The sequence below is a fragment of the Felis catus genome, chromosome C1 (assembly GCF_018350175.1).
Source record: "Felis catus isolate Fca126 chromosome C1, F.catus_Fca126_mat1.0, whole genome shotgun sequence".
Lineage (NCBI taxonomy): Eukaryota > Metazoa > Chordata > Mammalia > Carnivora > Felidae > Felis > Felis catus.
Window position 1 is genome coordinate 11,254,765 of NC_058375.1, and position 13,419 is coordinate 11,268,183.

General features: G+C 45.2%; 1 protein-coding gene across 5 annotated transcripts in view; it reads left to right on the forward strand.

Moving 5' to 3' along the window:
* The window catches only part of DNAJC16 (DnaJ heat shock protein family (Hsp40) member C16), a 42,660-nt gene that overhangs the window by 5,528 nt on the left and 23,713 nt on the right, over positions 1–13,419 (forward strand). For all 5 annotated transcript variants that reach the window (XM_045035127.1, XM_045035125.1, XM_045035128.1 and 2 more), the window contains 2 exons: positions 2,716–2,782; positions 4,513–4,849. In XM_045035127.1, the coding sequence (XP_044891062.1) occupies positions 2,716–2,782; positions 4,513–4,849 (404 nt within the window). The remainder of the gene's footprint in view (positions 1–2,715; positions 2,783–4,512; positions 4,850–13,419) is intronic.

Genomic DNA, 13,419 nt, shown 5'->3' on the forward strand with positions numbered 1-13,419 from the left:
TGACGTTTTGAATACATATTTTAAACCAAACTCCTATCACAGGGAGTCCAGAATTAGATACTGAAAACACAATCTAATTATGTGTGGCCTCTTTCCAGGGACTCTCTTTACAGCAAAGTTGCCTTCCACATCATTTCAAACTCTTGCCTCTTTATATTTAAAGCAAAATATATAAGTCTGCAGTAAATTCATGAAGTAGCAACATTCTTTTGGACAGAGTATGGCCTTCGGCCACATTTTAAAAAGCAGAAACGATCGCTTGAGTATGTGGGATTTGTTAAAATGGACAGCTTTGACGTTTCTGTCTTCCAGGGCTGAAAAGGGTGTTATGATATTAATTAAATGAGTCATATGCTCCTCTTCCTTAATTAGACTCTCTCTAGGAGTAATTCATCACCGTAGAAATATATAGACTATCATCCAGCGAAAGTCTAAAATTTTACTCCACCTTTGCGTGTTCACCGTGCTGTTACTTTTTGCCGTTTGGGCTCTGGCAGGGTTTTATCACTGAAATCACTTGTTTCATTTCATGATGGCTTCATACACGCTGAAAAGGACAGTGCTTCCCAGTTTGACTTTTCAGAGCAGTAGCAGGGGGGAGTGGTTAGTGGTTGACCTGGATTTGTAGGTTTCCTCTACTAGGTTTTACTACTAAATAATGTCTCTTCGGCTTCTCAAGAGCTTTCCCCTTCCTCGGTGAAACCATTTAAAGTTACTCTGTCTCTCAGGAAAACTGTGCTTCTCTCCTAATAATTAGGTTTTAACGTACGTTCTTTTCTTTTATCATCTTCATTGGCAATGTAAACAACCCCACCCCAAGAAAAAGGCATCGTAAAATTTGATCCTAAGCAAATAGATAGAACAGGGTCAGTCACTGGAACAGTAAAACGATTTGCCTAACACTTCTCTATATTACTTTTTCTCCCTTCATTTTTATTTCCTTAGAGGTGACTCCACAGCCAGTAGATAGCAAGTGCAGTATTTTTCTTCACTTCCAGATTTAAAGGACGAGTATCATACTGCAGTGGGTGAAATGTTTCCTATACACTGAAAATAGTACTAGGCAGTGCTTTCCTAGAGCTGGATTTATCCTTTTCTGAATGTTTGCAACCTCGTGGCAGCACCCCTCAGTTAGGAAGATAGTTCTCATGACCTGAAACTGTCTTGTGGCTTCCTCCCTGTTCCCGGGCCTTGGTTTTGTCTTCGTCAGGATCTGTGGTTTTGGCCCAGCTGCCCTCACAGCCCTGGCCTTGACTCAGTCTCCTCAAAAGCCCCTTCCTATCCTTCAACACCGCCCTACCGAGTTCTGTACGTTAAATCTTCATTTGTGTGATTGCTTTATTTTATCTTTTCAGCCTTTAGCCTAAGTTTGAATATTTAAAACACTGGGGGGTTTTTTGGTTTTTGGGGTTTTTTGGTTTTTGTTTTTTGGGTTTTTTTGGTCATCCAGAAGCACGTTTTGGAACCACCATCTTGTTTCTTTAAGTCATACTATTTTCATGATAACCCAGCTGAGATTTTCCTTTCCCACTGATATTCACACCAAGAATTAAATAGTAAAGCAAGGAATAATGTCTAAATTTAATGGACAGCCATTTGCAATTTATTTTTAGAGAAATCAGAATATGTGGTATAATTCATTCGAACACGTCCCGGCCAGAATAAGTTGACCAAGTTATAAAATGTCTTTATTCCAGTGTACTTGGTGCCGTTTTTAGTAGTCGTTTGCTTCCGGAAGAAGGAATGCTTCTCTTTCCTGAACCTTTGCTAGAGGAAACTTACTGGAAGTTAGCAGAAGTGATTATATAAAGAATACGCTGTGCAATAGGGCCTCTTAATAAAGAGAACATTGAAATATCAGTTGGTAGCCAACACTGACTTAGGACTTTGGGAGCTCTAAGGAAGTGAAACCCAGCCCCTACTTGCCAGGACTTTAAATCCCCAAAGCTGAAATTGGCATGAACACAGGCAGATGATAGAATACTGAAAGACCACAAATGGATACAGTTAACTGCAAGCTGTGTGTAATAGCAAATGTTAGTTCTAATATTAGTTTAAATCACTTTGCGTAAACTGTAGATTTTTCTCACCCCTTAAAACGTGGGGCCTTGAAACCATGATCCGTTTACGGGTGAAAGGCCATCTTAGGCAAAAAGGAACAAGCAGACCAATAACGAAAGTAAAATGCTCTCTCTTAAACGTCAGCAGCACAATGCCACTTGGAATATGGTTGTTACGAAACAAATTCACAGTGTGTCCTAGAAGCTATTTCCTATATCCTCCCGAGTTGTCCGAAGAAATACCTTCCTCGATGACATTCTAACGTGGGGATGAATTGCCGCCATCTTGGGAAGGGAAGTCGGTTCTGAGGCCTCAGTGACATTAGCCTGGAGCCAGCTCCCAGCTCAGCAGTATTAGGAACGACGTAAAGGCATGTGCATAGCCCACCTCTCCTCACTGGAATGTTCTAGTGCTCCCCGGTGTTGTGAAAATGTGCCCCACTGGAGTGCTTTTGGTAGAAACTGCCTGTTTCAAAGTTCCACTTAATTATTACGGTCATGCGAAGCAAGTGATTGCTTCTCCTGTGAATTTTTAAGAAACCGTCCTAACAAAATGGCCTTCCACCTGAGGTAGTGAACCGTGTGTACAAGATGTTAATTGACTGTGTGTAAAACATTAAATGCGTTCTCACTGCCTGCCCATTTGTGTTTTCAGGCATCCTGACAAAAACAAAGATCCTGGAGCAGAAGACAAGTTCATCCAAATTAGCAAGGCTTATGAGGTATCCTGTCAAACTTGTGATGCATCCATTAGCTCTTATAAAATCTGCTTTAGGCGACCAGTTTTGTAAAGACCTCTCAGAAGGGGCACAGTCCCAATGCCCTTGACCCGGTTTCTAGATGATGGTAGAGAAAACTTATTTAGTTACATCCAATATGTTGAAATTGGTGCCTGAATACTTCAGCTCTTAAAAAAAAAAAAAAAAAAAAAAAACAAAACTGGCTTATTTTAAAGGCTTTAATTGGAATTGTAGAGTTCTCAGAATTCCTAACTGTAGGTCTCTCTTTCCTTTGTAGAAACTTCTATTACACGGTCACTTTGACAGCACACATACTAGAACTTCTGTTAAAGAAAGATTGACTTCCCAATTTATTAAAGTGACACAAGGTTACAAATGCATTTAAACAGACTTTTTTCAACAATTTTCCAACATGTCCACTTAAGTAACTTGTTCTGGAATGTGTGTTAAAGATAAGTCCATGGCTTTATGGTTTGTGTAGAGTAATGCTCTTCAAGAAACAGTGCTTGGCTCATAGAATGGCACATCATCCGAAAACAGCCTCTTGAATTTTAGACTTCAGAATTAAGTAAAACAAAGTCAGCTAACGTCCGGGACACTGAGCTCAACCCCGTGGCTGCTTTTTGGTGTTCTCAGCTTTTCATATCTTGCTTTGAGTTATTCCAACTTAAGTGGCATAACCTAGTCAATTTTCTTGTCATCCAGCCCTGGTGATCAACAGTATGTTACGTTGTATTTGCTTTACTGATGTATTGAGCACTGTGATAACCCCAAATCTCTGAAGGCAGGACGAACATAAGTATCCAAATGACCGAAGTATTTCAGTCTTGACATATTTAATGTTTCTGTTGAAAGTAGGGTCTCCTATAGATCTACCCTATGACCCAGCAATAGCACTGCTAGGAATTTACCCAAGGGATACAGGAGTGCTGATGCATAGGGGCACTTGTACCCCAATGTTTATAGCAGCACTTTCAACAATAGCCAAATTATGGAAAGAGCCTAAATGTCCATCAGCTGACGAATGGATAAAGAAATTGTGGTTTGTATACACAATGGAATACTACTTGGCAATGAGAAAGAATGAAACCTGGCCTTTTGTAGCAATGCGGCTGGAACTGGAGAGTGTTACGCTAAGTGAAATAAGTCCTACAGAGAAAGACAGAGACCATATGTTTTCACTCTTATGTGGATCCTGAGAAACTTAACAGAAGTCCATGGTGGGGGGAGGGGGGGAAGGGGAAAAAAAAAGTTAGGGAGGGAGAGAGTCAAACCATAAGAGACTCTTAAAAACAGAATAAACAGAGTTGATGGGGGATCGGGGGAGGGGGGGATGGGCATGGAGGAGGGCACCTGTTGGGATGAGCACTGGGTGTGGTATGCAAACCAGTTTGACAATAAATTTCATGTAATAAATAAGTAAATAAATAAATAACATATAAAATAAAATAATATCTTAGAAAAATTGGGAAAAGAAAGAAAGAAAGAAAGAAAGAAAGAAAGAAAGAAAGAAAGAAAGAAAAGAAAAGAAAGAAAGAAGAAAGAAAGAGTCTCCTGGTATGTTGCAGATTACGTTGAGAATATCTAACCATGTCGTGGCTCTCCATTCATTTTCTTCCTGTGTCTTCCATGCCGCTCACAGGAAAATCCTCTGGGTGAAACTTTCCCCACTTCTTAAATGTCTTATTTTTTTTTTCTTTCTTTCCTCACAGATCCTTTCCAACGAAGAAAAGAGATCGAATTACGATCACTACGGAGATGCCGGAGAGAACCAGGGCTACCAGAAGCAGCAGCAACGAGAGTATCGCTTCCGCCATTTCCATGAGAATTTTTACTTTGATGAGTCTTTTTTTCACTTCCCTTTTAATTCGGAGCGGCGGGACTCCATTGATGAAAAGTATTTATTGCACTTCTCACATTATGTGAACGAAGTGGTTCCAGATAGCTTCAAGAAACCCTACCTCATTAAGATCACCTCAGATTGGTGCTTCAGCTGCATCCACATCGAGCCCGTTTGGAAAGAAGTGGTTCAAGAACTGGAAGGACTGGGTAAGATAATTTTATTTGCTGGAAGATGTTTGTATGGGAGAAGGTGACCTTCATATCTTGAATTATATAGGCTACCGGGGAAATGAAGCTGAGATTTCTCTCACAAGTTCATGGTGACTGATGTCTTCCAAGGACACGTTTTCAGAGCAGGGGAATGTATCAGCCACTTGCGTTTCCCATTACTAATTTGAAGCCTTATCCGTAGAGTCTCCTAACATCTAGCTGGGGGCCTAATATATAGGAGAAGCTTAAAAACTATCAGTTGGACAAAGCAGCCCTAAAGCATCAATTTAGATGCCGGTGGGATTTGCAGGTTATTCTTCACACTGTGTGTGATTTCGTTCTTTTTTTTTTTTTTTAATGTTTATTTATTTTTTGAGAGAGGGAGAGACAGAGTGTGAGCAGGGAGGGGCAGAGAGGGGGAGACACAGAATCCGAAGCAGGTTCCAGGCTCTGAGCTGTCAGCACAGAGCCCGATGCGGGGCTCGAACCCACAGGCTGTGAGATCATGACCTGTGCTGAAGTCAGACGCTTAACAGACTGAGCCACCCAGGCACCCCTGTGGTTTCGTTCTTTGATTTAGTTTACTGGAGCCACCTTAACAGAATACCACAGAAACAACGGAAATTTATTTTCTTACAGTCCTCAAGGTTAGAAGTCCATGGTCAAGGTGTGGGCAGGTTTGGTTTTTTTCTGAGACCTCTCTCCTTGGCTTGCACACAGCCGCCCTCTCCATGCACAGTCACGTGGTCTTGCCTCTGTATGTGCACATTTCTGGTGTCTCTCTCTCTCCCTTTCATGTCCTAATCTCTTCTTATAAGGACACCGATGAAATTGGATTAGGGCCCACTTTAATGACCTAGTTTTAACGTAATTACTTCCATGAAGTTTCTGTCTAAACGCAGTCAGTCACATGCTAAAGTACTGGGGGTTAGGACTCCAACATATGGATTCTGGTAGGGGACACAGTTCACTCCGTAACACTAACGGTTATGGGTGACCACTCTCGATCACCGATGAGCCTTTCCTGTGTTCATAGTTACCACTTAGAGCCAGGAAAATGTCAGCCATCCAGACAGGATATTTATTTTAATAACTTTTAAAAGTTGGAATTATTGAATTGCGTGTGTATGTTGTGTTTCACAGGCATTAGCAGACCTATTTTTGAGTAACTAAAAAAGGCCCAGCTCAAACACAGGGCCTGATTTCTCTGGAGAGAAAGTGCCACTGAAAGCCATCAGTTCACTTATTCTAAAGCAGAAATTATCAGCCTGTGGTTCGGAAGCACTCAGATTTGCCAGACGGCTTTCCTGAGATTGAATAAAGAAGTTCTTGGAGAAAGACAAGGAAATAAGTTTAACATAGTGTCATACATGTGGTGGGAAGTCAGTAGGTGCTTGCTCGTGGTGCATAATGAATGAACGAGAGGCTGACCTCAGCTGGAAGCCCCTGGACTGAACAGCTTCCTCGTCAAAAAAGCATAATTGCGTTTCATGCCACCCCACTTGGTATACTGAAAGCTATTTCACCAGGAGCTGGCGTTCAGACCCACTAGCAGAACATAAGGCACTGCATAAGTCAGGGTGGTAATGCGTCTACACCGAAGTCAGATCAGGGCCAACACTACATTTTAAACATGTCAGGCAAATACACACAACGTGAGGTCGCGAAGCACAGCGTTTGGTGACCTGTGCTGCAGCCCTGGGCTTTGGAGTCAGACCGGTGTTCAGATCTCAGCTCTGTCATTTACTATCTTGCTGCCCTTGGACAAATTCCCTAACCCAGGTTTCTTCATCTCCAAAGTGGATGTGATAATGTCAAACCAATAGGGTCGTTAAGAAGATTAGATGAAAAAAAAAAATTACACGAAGTGCCTGACATGGATCAAACACAAACATAAAGTGAGTCATAAAAATGAGTCAACTAGGTTTTCTGGTTTACCAAAGAAAAAAAAATTCAAGGCACCTATTTTATACATTTTTAAAAATCCTTCTCAGCTATATTAGCCTACTTTCTTCGACTCACTGACTCCCAGGCACCGACTTTTGACTTCCGTTTAGCTTAAGTCTTGGAAGGTAATTAGAAGTTGGATGGGCGGGAAACCAGAGAGTAGCATTACAGGCAGAGAAACAAAGAGAGTCCACAGAAGAGCCAGTCGCAAGGTGTGACTCGGGTGTAGACGAGGGGAGGAAGGAGGAAGAGTATGCTGGGACGAGGTAGCAAGGAGCCTTAAAGGCCAGGCTCGAAAAGGGGACTTTCGGGGCGCCTGGGTGGCGCAGTCGGTTAAGCGTCCAACTCTCGATCTCAGAGTTGTGAGTTCACGCCCTGTGTCGGGCTTAAGGCTGGGTGTGGAGCCTACTTAAAAAAAAAAAAAAAGAAGACGACGAAGGAAAAGTGGACTTTATTTTACAGTATGTAATAAAGCCAAGGAAAGCTGTCACATGGAGCTGTGCTTTAATCCGATCTACGCTTTGGAAAGCTGTTAGAGCCGCGTGAAGGACAGACTGAGGAAAGTGAGAAGCTGGGAGAGGTCACCGGCCCCAGCGTGACAGCAACCACTGGCCCAGACGAGGACAGTGGGAACAGAGAGAGGTGGACAAGTGTAAGATATTTGAGAGGTAGGATCGTGGAGGTCTGGAGGGACCTGGCTCCTGGAGACCCATCTGAATGTGAGGAGTGAGGAAAAAAGGAGAGAGAGGGTCACAGTTGACTCTGCATTGACGTGAGCTACTGGATCGGCAGGGAAGAGCTGGATTTGAGTCGTCCTAAATAGTAGCTACCGTCTGGACATACTGTGCACGATGACATGAAAATTACAATATTAGCTTCCGTTTATCGATAATTTACCATGTGCCAAACGCAGTTGTAAAAATCAACTCGTATTAAACGGCAGCCATTTGAAGCCGGTGCTGTTGTCATTCATCATTTTTCATTTTTTAAAAAAAAATTTTTTTTTTAACGTTTATTTATTTTTGAGACAGAGAGAGACAGAGCATGAACGGGGGAGGGTCAGAGAGAGGGAGACACAGAATCTGAAACAGGCTCCAGGCTCCGAGCCATCAGCCCAGAGCCTGATGCGGGGCTTGAACTCACGGACCGCGAGATCATGACCTGAGCCGAAGTCGGCGGCTTAACCGACTGAGCCACCCAGGCGCCCCATTCATCATTTTTCAGACACTTAGCTCATTTTGGTACCTTGTCAGGGTCTCACCGTTGGTGTTTGGCAAAGCTGGGATTGGAACCCAGGTAGGCTGGCCCTGTAATCCTTGCATTGCGCCCCATGCTGTCCTGCCTTCTAATGTCCTTAAATCTGTAGTGACTGAAGATCTTGCCATTCTTTTAGGCTGCCATGCTGTATAATCGCGGTAAGTCAGGACTCAAGTGACAGGAATGGAAGACGCGGAATTTAGATCTGTAGAAGTGACATCTCCTGAGGGCTCAGTCCATTCCCCGGCTGTACCCCCCAAGTTCCCTGGAAGACGGGTTTGGCCTAACGTGTTAGATGAGTTTGGTTTGTAAACCATTTTTCCCCTTTGGAGCGTTCACATTAGTCGCAGATTCCCAACAGGCCCCACTGGGTTACAGCTGGGTGAGCTGGGCACGACCATGAGATCTGTGGCCATTTCCCTGGCCGGGTGAGGCAGCACTACCCTCTAAGACAGGATAATGCCAAAAATTTTCTATTCTGAGTCAACAGGGAGATCAGCTGAGTGGTCTGGGGAAGCCGGGACCTTATGTCAGAATAACGTAAAAGGCCCGACTCGCCACGTGTGAACCTGCCCCCGGGGAGAAATGCTGCGGCCCTTCAGGTGGAGGCTCTGGTCACGCAGTGCGACAGCAAGTAGCGTGCCAAAGCAGCCGGCATTCGCGGACAGCCGCGCCAAGGGGGAGGACCAGAAGTAGTCAGCACTACCCCTGCCCTTAGGGAGCTCGCTGTTTAGTGGAAGAGAAAATGTGTACCCTGAGAATTCACACTTGACATTTGCAAGTACAGAATTACGTTCGCAAGTGCGCAATAGTACAGCATTGCAGGAGTAAGCCGAGGAGAGAAGGGATTCTCGTTCTCACTTCAGACTTTCTTCTGGATGAGCCAAGTACTATGTTAGACACGAGTATAATAGCTTTTCTTGAGCCTTTTAGTTGTTTTCCACTATGCCAGGTGCTTTGTATGGATTATCTTTATCCCCAGAGCAACTCAGTTGAGGGAGAGACTATTATTAGCCCCATTTTCCAGATGAGGGCACAGAAGCCCAGGAAGGCTAAGGAACTGATCGAGAGCACACTATCCACAAGTGGCAGTGTGGGGACATGGACCCGGGAGCTGAACTCCAGGGGCCACTTTTACCTGCCGTGCTGCACAGCTTCAGAAATACGTCAGACGTGGCCTTTGCACCCGCAACACCCAAATGGGAGACACACGTGAATTGTCACGGCGCACTGAGTGCCCCCCGGGGAGGCACAGACAGAGCTACCAGAGCGCCAGGGAGGTTGAGGGTCTTGAAATCAAATACCATTTTAGGGCGACCCGATTGGAACCGTCGTGCAGAAATTCTTTCCCGTGACTTCTCAGGTTAAAAGAAGGAGTAAAGGAATGAACGAACGATTCGTCTCTTTTAAGGAATTGCTAAGCGTCTAGCAGTTTCACACTGTCTAGAAAAAGGATCTATCTAAATGCTGGCTTTTAAAAGTCTGCTTTAGCTGCAGGTCCTCGATTTTGTTCCATTTCACATTGTTTGCGTCTTAGAAGTTATTTTATCGACGGGTTTGTGTTCAGTCGGAATCGCGGTGGCCTGTTCCTGCGGCTGGTTCTGTACGGTTGCTGAAGACGGATGCAGAACTTGAAGTAAAAGTGAATGTGTGTATGCTGCAGAGGAGAAAGAAGTCCCCTCAAAGATGCAACCTACGTGTCTGGGATCATACGATGAAAGGTACACGTGGTACCTCGAAACACGTGTGGCACAGACACGTTTGGCGCACAAAGAAGACTCCTTACAACCCCAGAGAGGGAAGAAAATGTCAGTGTTTTTGATTAGCCAAGGTCTGCAAACTAGCCAGAAACATCAATGCATGTCAAAATCAAATAATGTTTCTGAAAGAGGCCACATCTGCTTTGCCTTTCTTTTAAATTCGCTACTCATGTTTGTTTGGATTTCGGGCATATCCGTCTGTCATCTCGCCAGGCTATGCTGAATCGAGATGAGAAAACGTGGTTACTCTTGCTTGCTGTTGGCCTCGCTGAGCTTGCGTTACGGACCCTGAACTTTGAAGGGTAGAACATCCAAAAGCAGAGGCGACCATGGCGACCGTGTTGTTCACTGTGACTCAGACCCTAAGTCACCACCAGTTCGTTGGTCATTTCCCAGCCTGAGTCTCCGCGAGATCACAGCCCTGCCAGCTTTTCTTACTCTTCCTTCCCAGCTCGGGTGGGGAGGTGGGGGGTGAGATCTGAATTCTCTTTTTTTTTTTTTTTTTTTGCGTTTATTCATTATTGAAAGAGAGAGAGAGACAGAGCATGAGCAGGGGAGGGGCAGAGAGAGAGGGAGACACAGAATCGGAAGCAGGCTCCAGGCTCTGAGCTGACAGCACAGAGCCCGACGTGGGGCTCGAACTCACCAACCGTGAGATCATGACCTGAGCCGAAGTCAGACACCCACCCGACTGAGCCACCCAGGCGCCCTAGATCTGAATTCTTACTCAATATCTTCTCAGGAGGAAAAATACCATGAATTGAAACACAAAATATTTATCCTTCTTTATTCTTTTCTGGTCCTTATGCTAGTTAATCTATAGGAGAGAAGTAAAATACCTCCAGAATTTAGAAATGGGATTATGATGGGAAGAATTGAGGTCCTTTGTAGAAACAATCCAAGGAAATGGCCTTTATAAATCTGGAAACACTTGTATTTTTTTTAATGTTTATTTATTTAATTTGAAGGGGAGAGAGAGAAAGAGAGAGCATGAGCCGGGAAGGGTCAGAGAGAGAATCCCACGCAGGCTCTGCCCTGTCAGCACAGAGCCCAGCCCACCCAGGCCTCGATCTCATAAACCGTGAGACCATGACCTGAGCCGAAACCAAGAGGCAGATGCTTAACCAAACAGGCCACCCAGGGGCCCCCGAAACACTTACAGTTAATATGATTTATGCAAAGACTCGACGGTAATTTAAGTAAAAGAAATGAAACCTAATCACTTGTGTTCTATTTTAACTGGGAAAAAAGCCGTACTGATGGGAGTGCAGGAAAGGTGGGGGAAGGAGGGCATGAAGAGCGAGGGTTGACGCGTTTATCGCACTCTGCAGGAGGAGACCTCCTCGAGGCGCCACACAGAGACGCACCCGCACAGAGACGGTCTCGGGCTTCACCATGGTCGGGATGGAATAAGACTTCATAAGAGCAGTTGTAATTAATGAGGGACCCACTGTGTTCAAGGCTCTGGATTAGGTCATTTTTTGTCGTGTCATTTAGTCCTGACCGAACAACTTCCCTCCGTTTTACAAATGAGGAAACCGGGACAGGGGGGTTAAATGACTTGCCTCAAGTTACACAGCTCGTGGGGAGCAGAGCTGGGCCTTGAATCTGGATCTGACTGATTTTGAATTCACTGGTTTCTGTTTTAAAAATCGAGTACCTTCTGGGGCGCCTGGGTGGCTCAGTCGGTTGAGCGTCCGACTTCAGCTCAGGTCATGATCTCACCGGTCGTGAGTTCGAGCCCCACGACAGACTCTCTGCTGACAGCTCAGAGCCTGGAGCCCGCTTCGGATGCTGTGTGTCCCCCTCTCTCTGCCCCTCCCCTGATGGCACTCTGTCTCTTTCTCTCTCTCAAAAATAAATAAGAGCATTTTTTAAACAATAAAAATCGAGTACCTAGTAAGTGCCAGGAACTGGAGGCAGCAGTAAACCAAATAAGCAAAAGTCCCTGTACTCATCGAGCTGTGTTCTAGTGACTGCACACAACTAAATGAAACCGAGTCCATCAAAGGGCAACGGTGTGGTGAGCAGGGCAGGTACTAGAGAAGGCCAGGGCGAGGTGACAGGCTGAAGCTGGCCAGACAGGACACGCCTTGCTGAGGAGGCAACGCACAAGGGGTGTGACCGCGAGCTTCAGGGATACCTGGGGCAAGAGTAGAGGGAACAGCAAGCTCCGAAGATCTTTCTGGTTTCCCTTTGCTCTCCAGGGCTGCCTGCATCCCTCATCCTGACTCCAGGCCCACCAGCCACCTTTCTGATTACTGATTCTGGTCCCCGGGTGTCCCGAAACCCTGTAGAGGACACCCGGAATGGCGCAGTTACCTGAGCGTACCGCCTGGGATTGTGTAATAAATTGGCGTCTGGTCTATAGGAGATGGTTTAGGGTGAGCCCGACTCTAAGAAATTGATGCCTCCAGTATTTGGAACCTAGGATAGAAGAGGTCGTTCTTCCAAGCCAGGCAGCAGCCAGGCCTGGGTTCAAGTCCTGGTTCCACTGCACGCTAACTGTAATGCCAGGTCCGTTGTCCTCAGCCTCTCCAGGCACTGCGGTCCTCATCCATGAAGGCAACTACACTGACCACTCAGGATATTTGTATGAAAAGTGAAAATGTCTATAAAGCTTTGGCCACGCTGCCTAACTTAGAAAGGGTTCAGGACATGGTCATTCCGCCCCTGGGCCTTTGCTGTGTGGCCGCTCGACCTCCCTAGGTGATGTCTCTTCCTGACTTCACAGAAAACCAAACGTCTCAGTGTGTGTGCCTGCTATATTCTTGTTCTTCTCACAGAATCTTATATGCACTTCCACTTACTGACATTATTCCATCAGTATTTGTAATGCCTGTAGTGTGGCCCAATGTACGAGACTTGCTCTACATACAGTGTTACCAGCTCTGCCAGCCAGGATCACGTAATCTCTCTGAAGCTCACTTTGTCTGTGAGATGAGGGGTGGACTATGTGATGTTTAAGGTTCCTCCTTTCCTGCCCTTGAGATACTCCAAGGGTCACCGTCAGGTCGCCTGCAAATAGATGTGTTCAGTCTGCTCAGCAATTGTAATGTGTGAAGCTTGTGAGCCCTGCCGTTTACCTAGTAATTCCATTTTGGGAATTTAACTAGGAAATCACACAAGTGCACAAAGATATGTACACAAAGACATACAAGGATGCCCATCAGAATACTCTGATAATAGTGAAAGCCAAAAGCAGTTTCAGTATTCAAATAGATTAATGGGGGCGCCTTGGTGGCTCAGTTTGTTAAGCATCCGACTCTTGATCTCAGCTCAGGTCTTAATCGAAGTGTCGTGAGTTCAAGCCCCACATCGGGCTCCACACTGGACATGGAACCTACTTAAAAATCTTAAAAACTTAGGGGTGCCTGGGTGGCTCAGTCAGTTGAGCGTCCAACTTTGGCTCAGGTCATGCTCTCACAGTTCGTGAGCTCGAGCCCTGCGTCAAGCTCTGTGCTGACAGCTGGGAGCCTGAAGCCTGCTTTGGATTCTGTGTCTCTCTCTGTCCCTCCCCCCCTTGCACACGTGCGTACGTGCGCTCGCTCTCTCTCTCTAAGTATACGTTAAATTTTTTTAAATTTTTTTTAATTTAAAAAA